The 12,847-nt window shown below is 38.9% G+C and overlaps 1 protein-coding gene across 3 annotated transcripts in view; it reads left to right on the top strand.

Moving 5' to 3' along the window:
* Nucleotides 1-12,847, top strand: part of LAMB1 (laminin subunit beta 1) — a 94,426-nt gene that overhangs the window by 22,580 nt on the left and 58,999 nt on the right. For all 3 annotated transcript variants that reach the window (XM_077165639.1, XM_077165800.1, XM_077165715.1), the window contains 3 exons: nt 2,543-2,622; nt 10,760-10,895; nt 11,278-11,436. In XM_077165639.1, the coding sequence (XP_077021754.1) occupies nt 2,543-2,622; nt 10,760-10,895; nt 11,278-11,436 (375 nt within the window). The remainder of the gene's footprint in view (nt 1-2,542; nt 2,623-10,759; nt 10,896-11,277; nt 11,437-12,847) is intronic.

The following is a 12,847-nucleotide window of genomic DNA, read 5'->3' as shown; positions in this document are numbered from 1 at the left end:
GAATGCTTTTGCCACCGTAAATGCACCACCCTTAGGTGTAAATGTTAATAGACATGAGCAGACAATGCACAGAAGGGAACTAGCTAGTAATTTGACAAGAAATCCACCATCAATGTTACTATTTCACTACATATTTAATTTACGATTCTATTTTTATAGGCAATTCACAAGAGTATAAAAATTGATAATGCTTATTAATAGTGAGGCTATAATCAGGTTCTGGTATCTTATGCTGCTGATAGAAATGCAAAGGTTCATATTTTATGAAAAGCATTTTGGCAATATGTACCAGTAGCCTTTAGAAATGTACATACCCTTCGACCCAGTAATCCCACGTCTGGGATTCTATCCTAATGAAATAATGAGATAATTGGACAAAGATGTATTCACCAACAGACTCATTGCATCTTTTATTAATCATAGCAAAAGACTTGGAAGCAACAGTGGGAAAGTTAAGTAGATTTTGGGGCCTCTATACATGTGATATTTGGTTGCCATTGAAAATGACAACATGAGGAAATGCTCATGATGTTGTGGTGGGGGAAAAAAACACAGGTTGTGAATAGTATCTTGGTTTGTGTAGGAAATCATTAAAAAACAATCTGGAAGGAAATACACCAGAATGTTCGCTCAAACGATTCTGGATGGAGTAATCTATCTTTTATAACATTCTTTTATTGCTTTCATAAGAATTTTCTCAAATTATGTTTATAACCATTAAAATGTGTATTTGCTTTTATAGTCTTAGACTGATTCTCAGAGTAGATTTCTAGGAGTCTGGCTAAAACTGGCGAACCTGCTTTTTTTTTTTCTTTTTAAAATATTTTTATTGTCAAACTTTAACAAACATATACATTCTTGACATACAAACATTCTATACATGGTTTACAATCAAGAGCTCATGATATCATCATATAGTTATATATTCATCTCTGTTCATTTTTAAATTGGATCATTTGTCTTGTTGAGTTTTTTTTACCTTATAACAAAATATTTTACTGATTTTTTTAAATTTTACTAATAAACCCAATCAACATACAACACAAACATTCTTAACATATGAACATTTCATACTTGGTATGCAATCACTGGCTCACAATATCATCAAATAGTTGTATATTCATCACCATGATCATTTCTCAGAACATTTATATTACTCCAGAAAAAGAAATAAAAAGAAAAAAGAAACTCATACACCCCATACCCCTTACCCTTCCCTCTCATTGACCACTAGTATTTCCCTCTACCCAATTTATTTTAACATTTGTTCCCCCTATTACTTTATTTTTAATCCATATTTTCTACTCATCTGTCCATACCGTAGATATAAGGAGCATCAGAACAAGGTTTTCATAATCACATAGCCACTTTGCTAAAGCTATATCATTATACAGTCATCTTAAAGAAACATGGCTACTGGAACACAGTTTCAGGCACTTCCCTCTAGCCTCTCTAATACACCTTAAACTAAAAATGGGTTATCTATATAATATGTAAGATAACATCCAGGATAACTTCTTGACTCTATTTGAAATCTCTCAGCCACTGACACTTTATTTTGTCTCATTTTTCTCTTCCCCCCTTTCAGTTGAGAAGGTTTTCTCAATCCCTTGATGCTGAGTCTCAGCTCATATGAGGATTTCTGTCCCACGTTGCCAGGGAGGTCCACACCCCTGGGAGTCAGGTCCCCTGTAGAGAGGTGGAGGGCAGTGAGTTTGCTTGCAGTGTTGGCTGGAAGATAGGTCACATCTAAGCAATAAAAGAGATTCTCTGGGGATGACTCTTAAACCTAATTTTAAGTAAGCTTAGCCTATCCTTTGCCTGGATATGTTTCATCTGAACAAACCCCAAGATTGAGGGTTAAGCCTTATTGATTTTGTTGTCCTCACTGCTTGCAAGAATATCAGGCCTTCTCCAAATGGAGAAGTTGAATTTTTCCTTTTTCTCACCGTTCCCCCAAGGAGACTGGTGAACCTGACTTCAACTGCTCATTAGGAGAAATGCATTTGTTGAGGTGCAAAGTCATCTCTGTTGTATACATTCTGTTCCATTGTTTAATAATTCTGTCTCTTAAACTCCTGAGACTTGGCAATCTCCTCACCTTTCAGTTGTGAGAATAACCCCAACTTTGTGCTGTTTCCACACAGATAAATCCTTGATGGGCTTTCTTTGACAGTTTTATGACAAGCTGAATGAAGGGAAAATTTGAAGTTCTGCCAAGATTTGCCAAAACTTTCTTGCTGCGAGAGTAATTCTAATAAAGAGTCAGCTTCTTTACTGCTTGCTCCTATTAATTATTAGATGAAGGCTATTGCAGGGCAAATAAACCACTCTGTCATCTAGCATTATATGAATATGTAAACCTGACCCACAATTTAGCTTTCTTACTTCAGAATGATAATTCCCTCTCTGGGCTTTCTGCTTTCACAGGAAAATGAACATTTGGTGGAGCAACCAAAACACGCTGTAACTTGTTTCTTGCTGAGTCTATTGTATAATTACAGGAACCCACCTTTTAGATATTTCATCTTTTGTTCTGCAGCCAGAGCACTGGGGTTTAAGCAATGATTTGGACGGATGTCGACCTTGTGACTGTGACCTTGGGGGAGCATTAAACAATAAGTAAGTGGAGCTTCACTTATACTCTTGTGCTCAGTCCCCATGCAACGTCTTGATGACCTCTAGTGGAGGTATGACATTCATTTGTCTCTCAGGAAGATATGCAAAATATGTTCAACTTTGTTAGAATTCTAGATTATCACTTACCAGTGATTTCAATGTTTTCATAAATGTATCCGCTCTGAGAGTTTGCTTTAAAATTTTCTACTATGTTTATTTCTTTGTTCTTATTACTTGCTTTTGCAGTTTTACTTCTCAGTACTTTTGTAAGGCTACAAACAAGTACAGAGCAGTGTTCCTTCTGCTCTCCTGCCTTAAACTTCCACTGCCTAGAAGTACCCATGTTAGGTTCCTTGTGTCTCTTTAGAAGTTAATAACAGGTCTCAATATAATCAGTAGTGCTCAGTAAAATTTTCTTTTTAAATAACACATTAGATTTTATGTTTTTAAGTAGACCAGCACAAAGTAAAAGCCTAATACATAACCCGTGATTTCCCCACTTAGCTTTATGACATTTTTGTGTGTGTGAAAATCAAAGTAATATGAGTACACACTATTCTGCAACTTGCCTTTATCATCTGGAGATCTTTCTTCATGTCAGCACATATTCATATGCCTCTTTATTTTTAAGAGCTTTTTGGTATTGTGTGAAAATATCATGACTTCTTTTTTTCCAGTTTTTCGCTTTTTAAAACTATTGCAGTGAAGTCAAAGTGTGCATGTATGTGCGTTTTTTTATTTTGATAAAGGATGTAGATTGTTTTCCAGAATTGTTGTACCTGTTTGTTTTCCCACCACTGGTTACAGAGGTAGGTACCTTTTCCCCATCCCACTAGCAGGTAGCATCATCATTGGATTTTTTTGCCAATCTAAAAGATGGAAAATGGATTCTCATTTTGACTGAGTGTTGATGATCTTCTTGTTTTTTTCTTTTTTGCAATTTCCAATCCATTAGTGAAAAATTATATAGAATAGTTTTTAGTTACCTAAGTATGTTTATTATGAATAGATGAAACATGAGTACTCTAGCAAAAATTACTGTACATGTACATTTGGTAAGATGTTCAATTTGTGAGAGTTGAATTAACTACATTTAAGTCAAAGAGAATTTTGGTCTCTGTTCCTGGATCAGAGTTGGAACATCTGGTAAAGCTAATGGAAGTGACTGCTGAGAGAATAGACAGATGTTTCCTTGTAGCCCTGAATCTTTCCTGAGAGAACACACTGAATTCATTTGAGCAAGCTTCACATACTCAAAATTTGACTCCCTTTCAAGATTATTTCCCAACGTCATAGTAGTCTGTTGGGAAGGAATGAGATTTTAGGCAGTAAGAACATGTTCTATTTGGCCTCTTCATTTGGATTTGTTCTGTTCCAGATTGTAGAATAGATTCAGTACAGCATGTAGCCTCTGAAGCTTCAGTATGAGTTTCTGTTCTTAGAAAACCTCCAGAGCGGAAGAGGCTAAGATAATTCCATAAAAGCAGGGAAGAGAGACAAACAGCTAGTCTGATCACAGAACCACTCCTCTTGACTTTCCTTTGTGACTCCCAGAACACGTGTTGATTCTTTTAGTAATTGATGCTTCTCTTCAAAGCTACCATCACTCCTAAAATCCTTCTTGATTAGATGAAAGTGGCATATGTAATTCTCCAAACCATGTAATAGACTCAGGAATGTCCTCTGTTCCTTTATCCTGAATGGTTCCTGCCTCTTACACTCCCTTCCTCCTTATCTTTATTCCATACTCTTCTTTCCTCTTTCTACCTCACACAATCCCCGAGTCTGCCCTCTAATCTCTGTAAGAATTGATTAGAATGTCTTAACTGAAAGAGTTTGTGAAACACAAATCTTTAGTAAAGATTTTAAAGCAGGTAATCGTGATCTTTCTAGTTTGGACATCATTGGTAGGGGGAAAAGCCTTTAAAGATGCCTTTCATCCTGTGACTTTATACTATTTTATGTTGATCCTGTCCAAAGTTATTTTCTCCAAGGAGGAATGTCTCTAGTAGTTTAGGGGTGATAAAGGTCGGGTCTTCTGAAGCCCTAACCCTACTAGGAGAATCCTTGCTGAACACATGGCACTTAGCAAAGATTTGCTGAATTGTTGATTCACTGCAATCATTTGTAAATATCTTTCACTTGATGTCACTGGCCTTTGACTTAGCTATGTAAGAAGAATTGAGTCAATGTTGATTGAATAAAAGAATTTGAGGAACAAAAGGTTTTTAGAAGGTAAATGTGCACTCCTTAGAAGAGATGACCCCTAAATATGATCCCAGACATGCCTTTTGGTCAGTCAGGGACATAATTAAGTGTAAAAATCACTCAAAGTGGAAAAAGTTTTTTAAATGTTGTGTAGTGAGCTGAATAGACTTTTGGTAGTAAAATACAAGCTTAGTAATCCATGTTTATTAGGTCACAGGCTTGTTTCTTGTTATGAATACCTTTAAAGAAGTAAGGCCTACTTAATTTAAATAATGCAATTCAAATCAGGTTAGCAAAGTTTTGTCTCATCTATATCCTGCTTTAATGAGTAAAATAAGAATCAGTGGCAATCGTTGTTATGTAAGTGCTATTTATAAATGTTTGAAAAATATAAACTTACAGCTTCCTTCCAAATTATTTTATCAGTCAAACTTAGAACTTTGGCTTTAAAAACCACCACTCTTTCCCCCCTTTTCAATTAGATTTTTTTTTTAATTTTTATTTTTTATCATTACAATCGACTGTTTTTTCTTTTTGTGAAAAGTAACATATATACAAAAGATCTATAAATTTCAAAGCTCATTGCAACAATTAGCAGTAGAACAGATTTCAGAGTTTGGTGTGGGTTACAATTCCACCATTTTAGGTTTTTACTTCTAGCTGATCTAAGATACTGGAGACTAAAAGAATACCAATATGATGATTCAGCAGTCATACTCATTTTAAAACCACCACTTTTTGAAAACTTCATTTTCTAGACTTAAATTTTCCACTCTTTCTTGTTGGTTCATCGCTCAGCACCTATTGTATTCTGCCTTGTCTTAAAGTTGGCTGTATGAAATCCTATTCTATTTGAATAGAATCCTATTCTATTTGAATAGGATTTTTTCTTGTCTTATTTTATGTCCCTCTGCATCCAGCACAGTGGGCCTGGGAGGTGCTCATTAAGTGAGTGAATGAAGTTTATTATACTTGGTAACCAGAGCAGAAGTTAATAGATATTTTTACCAGCATATTGAATGATTATGATGTATCAAATCCTCTGGTAGTTACTATGACAGATGGACATAAAGAGATTATAGAATATAGTCCCTACCCTTTAAGAAAGTATCCTAGTTATAGGAGGGAAGGGGAAGGCAAGCCTAGGGAAAAAATGGATGGTGCTTGCTTCTAATCAACATAGAACCATTTCATTTGTAATCAGAATTATGGAGCAATGTCGGCACTGAACATAAAAGTTGGTTATTATGCTTAATCATTTTACCCTTAAACATATTTTTTTGTGCCTAACTCCTTAGAATTGAAAAGTTGACTCTGCAATATTTTTCTTAATGCTTAAATGAAATAGAATTTTCCATCCAATAGACTGAGTTCATTTCTATATTTATCAAACACCCATGCTTTTAGTTTCCTATTGCTGCTATACCAAATTACCACGATTAATGGCTTACAACAACTTAAATTTATTACGTTACGGTTCTGTAGGTCAGAAGTGTGACCCAGATCTCCCCAGACTAATATCAAGGTGTTGGCAGCGCTGCCTTCCTTTCTGGACGCTCTGAGGGAAATTCATTTCCTGCTCATTTGTGTTGTTGGCAGAATTTAGTTCATAGCAGTTGTAGGACCAAGATTCCCATTTTCTTGTTGACTGTAAACTAAAGGCTATTCCTAGCTTCTAGAAGCCGCTGCTTTCCTTAGCTCCTGGCTCTTCTCTCCATCTTCAAAGCTGGCAACAGCATGTTAAGCCCTTCTCAAGTTGCGTCTCTCTCACCCACTTTTGTTTATTCTTCCATTTTTAAGAATGAATGTGATTAGGCCCCCTCCCTCCCCCCACCCAGGTCATCCTGAATCAAACTCAATTCTCAAGACTCTCAACTTTAATCACACCACGTAAGGTAACTTATCTAGGTTCCACTGAGCAGGATGTGGACATCTTTTCAGGGAACGGGGGCTATGATTCTGCCTATCACAGTTCTGGGTATCACGATTCTACCTTCTTAACTCAATGAGTTGAATCTGTGTCTCATTACAGGGAAGTTTGTGGAGGGTACCTATAAAATCGTAAAGTAAACTGTGTCTATCAGATATGATTTTTACCTGAACACAAGGAAGAATTACAGGTAACAAATCTTTTGTGCCACCTAAAGAAGGTAGAAGTTGAGCTTTATAACTGAAAGGTGGGTGAGAGATTGAAAAGGTGAGATGGGTGGCTGGGAGGGCCTTTTAATTGATGGGGGAAAGATGAGTAAAGGCACAAAAATGGGAAGGAGGGTGATATTTTGGGGATTTTTACTCTCGGGTCCCTAGTTCAGAACCTTCATGGTTCCCCCTGTGGCCTAGAGCCATTTAGTGTAGGCCATTTTGGGTCCATCTTCCCCAAGCTTCCAGGGTTAACATTCGCTAATTCTGGCTATTCCATGCCACTCTGTTTTTCAAAAACCCGTGTAGGTTTCCCCTTCTCTACACAGAAACCCCTCCTTGAGCTTGACTTTCTAGCACCATCTTGCTCCATCCCTTGACTGTCCCTCTTTGCTCCGACCATTCCTGTCCTCTTCCTGTCTTCAGAATCCTCTCTAACCTGCAAGGCCATCTCTTTCATGAAACCTCCCTTAGCCTCCTCAGTCAGGTGAATATTGGGTTCCTCTACATCCTGGAGTCTTTACTTATAGCTCTATGTAGGTAGGTATTCATTTTGATTTGTTGCATCAGCCAGTTTCTTGATCATTCATCTAATCAATTCAACAAGTTCTTTAGGACAGAGTATTTCTTTCCATTTCTTTTTCTCCATATCTTTACCTAGAATTAATAGATTTACCAAGAAAGTAAGAATCGATTCAAAAGAAAAAAATGACAATGGGGTAAAATGTGAGCCTATTGACATCAGAAAGCATAGCTTCCAGGGCCAGTATTCGCTCTGTAAATATGTATCAAAGAGAATGAGGATTGTGTCTCTTCTGAAAGCCAGGTGTGGGCACTAGAAGAGGAAGCAGTTTTCAGAAGATGGGTTATGGAGGCTGCTAAAGGCCAGGCACAGAGGCATCATAACTCAATATCTTGATATAATACGTAAGAAGAAATCATTGGTGGAGTTTGGGGTGATGATGAAAGTAGCTTCCCCTACTTTTGATCTGGTCGATCTGGCTGTGATAAGCAGGATGGACTAAGCAAGGGAGGGTGAAGAGGAACAGACATGGGATAATGATGTTGGATTAGGATAGTACTAATGATAATGGATAGGAAATTTTGAAAGAATAAGATTTGGGTATAGGGGATAAAGGAAAGGAAAGCTTATGTCCTACCTAAAACAGGAGGAGAATTTAACATCTGATAGATATAGCAGAGTTTGAGGATAAGAAGCCAGTTGTAAGAGGGTAAGAAGCTGTATGGGGCAAGAAGGACCAGAGATGACAGCAGGACAGACTATTGAGATGTGCCATTGAGAGCAGGAAATACAAAACCAGAGTACAACTGATGAGTCGGTGCTAGGAGCTGTGTAGGTGCAAGGACCTTCTGCACGGGGGCAGGTAAAGCTACGAGAATGAGTTCACTGCAGGAGTAAATGTTGAGTTGGAGCTAAGCCTATCTATCGCTGACGACAATTCTTGTCTCTGTGCACACAATGTGATTGCCAGGGCTGATGTTAGGAGATTCCTTTCACATGAGCAGCTTCTCATGGAGTTAGTTGTCTTTTGTTGAGAATCCTGCTGCAGGTAAAAGATAGCCTCTAGAGTCTGCCCAATTCCACTGGCTTGTTCTCTAGTGATATCACGTGGCAAATCTAGACCTTTTCTTCTTTGCTTCATGTTTTGGATATTTGTTCCCTTAGTAAACATTTGCTGAGGAGGAAAAAAGGATTTTTCTATTGTCCATGTGATGTAATCTCTGTTAAATGAATTTCTGAAAATGGCTTTTGTTGGTGAACTGTGCCAAAAGAGACCTAGGGTCTAATTGGAACAAGCTTTTTCCTCTCCTGGAAATTGGCTGCAGTATGTTAAGGATTTATATTCCTGTAGGATAAGAACCACTTAAATGTTATCCAGCAAGGACTACAGCTGGACCATAATAAGTCTTTTAGGACATTTTTAATAACTCTCTGAGTTTCAAGTCTTCCTGTGAGTTGTAACTTGCCTTAGGTACTTGGTTTAAATAGAACTTTGGGAATGGATTTGAAGTGACAATTCCAAACCAGATCTTGTCTTTAATGAAGTAAAAATGGATGCATTCGGTTTTACCTTATAACAAGGTCGTGATTCTCAGGGAAAAAAAAGAGACAAAGCAGGCCAAGAATAAAATGAATACATTATCATCTATCCAGAGGACATTATTCCTTAAAGTGACAGTGACTAAAAATAAAAAGTTCTTTTCACATTAAATCTTCCCTTTTTTCCTTTTTTTTTTAAATTCTGAATGCGTATCCTTCACACATTTATTTTTCCAACCAATGTTTATTGAGTATACTCTGCAGAGTTCTGGTCCAGGCCCTATGGGGTGGGGGAGGGGGGAAGAGGAGAGTAAGGGATAGAAACGGAGATGAATAAGGCAGTCTAGGCCCTTGAGGTGTCTACAGTCTAGTAGGGGATTAGAGAGAATTTGAGATAACTAAAATTCAAGGGAGAAAGTGATAAATGTCATAAGAACAATGTAGACAAGGAACAGTTGAGGTCTCAGTAGAGGAGTGTAACCAAAAAAAGATTTCATTAAGAGGATGAAAGTTGAGGAGGGCTTTGAAGAATAAGTAGGATTTGAAGATGGAGTGCCTCCACTTTAATCAAAACTTACTCTGAGACAAGATTTGCTGCAGATGTTCAGAGTACAGGAGTAGATGAAAGTTTCTCCCTCTAAGAGGGGGTGGCGTGAAGGCAGAGGTCACTCTCACTGTATGGAGTGAGGGGTGGTGGTCAGGAAATGTCACAGCAGGGGTCAGTTGTGAGGTGAATTTTAAAAGAACAGATGGATTCCTGCTGGGTAGATAAGGGAAAGGGGCATTCCAGGCTGCAGGGACTCCAACAGGAGCAAAGACAAGGAGTCATAAATCACCTAGGACATTTGAGAAATGGCTCAGTGGAGCCATTCCAGAGATGAAGCTGGAAAGGCATGGAAGACCTTGGCCGCCTCGCCAGGGCCAGTGTGCTGGGCAAAGATACCGTTAGTTTAGAAAAGTCATTTGTGCAGCTGTGTGGAGGATGGCTGTTTGGGTTGGGAGATTAGAAGGCTGGCAATGAGAATTCCGGTTGGAAGATTTATTGCTTTTACCATAAGCAAGAGAGAGAAATAAAGCAATAGCATACATAATAGAAAGGAGTAAATATATCCATAGGATATAAAATGGTAAAAATCACAGATTTGGTTCTTGATTAGATATGATGAAGGCAATTAACAAATAACTTCTTGGTTTCTGACCTGGTTGACTTGATGAAGTGGTGGTGCCTTCACCCCAGCAGAGAACATGGGAGGGAAGAGCAGGTAGGCACAGGAGGGAGTGTAGGCCAACACTGTGTGTCTGTTGTTTTGGGTGCCCCTGGGGCAGCTAAAGTAGAGATGACCATCAGGAAGTTGGCTGTTTTGGTGTGAATCCTAGGAGAAGAGGTCGTGGTTGGAAATGAGGCACAAGATATAACATATCAAAGCAAGAAAGCTTATAACCTTCACAGAAGACCTCAACGTCGTGTAGATGGAGCACAAGGGAAGAGGGGGGTGAGGGAGGTCAAACTGAAAAGACCAGACCATGGAGAGCTTTTGATGTCTTGCTTTGAAGGTAGGGGTTATTTCATAGGTCATACTTCCTTCAGAAAATAAGTTCGTAGGAAAAAATGAGAGTTCTGTGTGACTATTTTCTTCTATTTAATGTTGAATGGAAAGTGGAGAACTGCCTCCAGTGGGTCAGCTGGTGCACATGGTGGGCACAGCTGATCTGGCTCCTCTTGCCCTCCAGCTGCTCTGCAGAGTCAGGTCAGTGCTGGTGTCGGACCCACCTGATCGGGCGTCAGTGCAATGAGGTGGAATCTGGCTATTACTTTACCACCTTGGATCACTACATCTATGAAGCAGAAGAAGCTGATTTGGGACCTGTAAGTAAGCAAGTACTTGGCAGGTTGGTAAAGCAGCATCTGCTGGGCAGTACTGGCATAAGCATGCTTTGTAAAGAGGCCACTTCAGAAGGATTTTTGTCATTTTTCTCAGGGAGCACAAATGATCAGGATCATGCCTCCTTGAAAAGCAATCTAAAACTAAATCTATAGCCTGAAAATGGACTTTGATGCATTCATTAATAAGACTTTTGGTTTGGTTTTAAGAAATTTGTTTCAATAAGAAAAAACTTCTGTTTTTCTCTCTACTTGTGCTCCAAAGTCCTCTTGTTGAATGAGCAGCATGGATATTCAGATGAGGATGCTTTCAGTTATCTATTGCTGTGTAGCAGGCCACCTCACAGCTGTGTTTCCTTGTCCTCAGGGTGTCAGCATAGTGGAACGGCAGTACATCCAAGACCGGACACCTTCCTGGACTGGAGCAGGCTTCGTCCGAGTGCCTGAAGGGGCTTATTTGGAGTTTTTCATTGACAACATACCCTATTCCATGGAGTACGAAATCCTGATTCGTTATGAGCCACAGGTGAAGAAACCTCTCAGTGGACAGTTAGGAGGGTGTTAGTGGAAGACTCTTACTTCTAACGGACTGATCATATTAGGGTGAAATTTGGGACTTGCATCAGAACAGATCAACCTCTGACTTCCTGTCCTCTCCCTGGTAGTTAAAACTTACATTGTTCTTGAATTCCATTCTACACACTTTTAGTGACCTCTTGCTAGGCACTTACCTGTGCTGAGGACCAGGGCGGAGTGGGAATGTCCTCGTGGATTGCACCATCCAACCACCAGGCACATATCCCTGCCTGCAGTGAGGCAGAAGATGGGCCATGAAGCCACAGAGGTAGAAATGGCGCTAGAAGATGGAAAGGCTCACGTTGGCTGTTCCAGGCTGGGGGCTTTTGAGATGATTTATAAAGAATAAGATCTAGGCATGAAAGTGTAGTCGGACTTTTGATAAATTGATGGAAAGAAATCTAGAAGTGACAAACAGCATTAGCATAGAAGAAGAGTGTTCTTTTAATATTATTTTTATTGTAAAATAAATATACCGAAAAGTGATAAATTTCGAAGTTTGGTTTAACCAGTGGTTATAGCGCAAATTTCAAAGTATAGTTTGGGTTTCAATTCCACAATTTCAGGTATTTCCTTCTGGCTGTTCAAATACACTAGAAACTAAAAGTAACTATCCATATAATGATTCAGTTGTGATAATCACTTGTTAAATCCTGACTTCTCTGTAAAACTCCTCCCTCTCATTTGATCATTCTCTCAGTAACATCTTCAGGGATATCTGGGCAGTGACTTTTCCAACTTCTTCATGTTGAAAGAGGATGTTGACATGGCACAGGGGAATGCGACTGGTTGATGTTCTTGGAGAGACTGGTACTTCCAAGTTTCAGGGCTTAGCTGGCATAGGAACAATCCGGAGGTTTAAGTTTCTGAAAAATAACCTTAAGTAAAACTTTTATAAAGTCTAAGAGCCCTGAGTTTTCTTTTATGATTTCAGGAAGACTGTTGGTTAGAGATTGGCATGCCATGGCAATTTGTAATGTCTGGCTGAAGCTTGCATTAGAGTCCTCCAGAATGACCTCTCCAGTCTATTTGGAATCTCTTAGTCATTGAGCCTTATTTTGTTATATTTCTTTTTCACTTTATGATCCAGAAGGCATTCTCAATTCCATGATGTCAGAGCCAGGCTCATCCCTGGGAGTCATCCTGTATTGACAGAGAGACCTACATCCCTGAAAGTCATGCCCCCACATAGAGGGGAGGATAATGAGTTTATTTGCTGAGTTGGCTTGGAGAGAGAGGCTACATCTAAGCAACAAAAGAGGTTTTCTGGGGAGTGACTCATAGGCGTGTTTATAAGTAGGTTTAACTTCACCATTACAGAAATAAGTTTCCGAGGGACCAGCCTCGAGATCGCGGGCATG

Source organism: Tamandua tetradactyla, chromosome 1, assembly GCF_023851605.1.
Source record: "Tamandua tetradactyla isolate mTamTet1 chromosome 1, mTamTet1.pri, whole genome shotgun sequence".
In the NCBI taxonomy this organism is placed as follows: Eukaryota; Metazoa; Chordata; class Mammalia; order Pilosa; family Myrmecophagidae; genus Tamandua; species Tamandua tetradactyla.
Note: the sequence above shows the minus strand (reverse complement) of the source record. Positions and strands in the feature narration are given on the sequence as shown.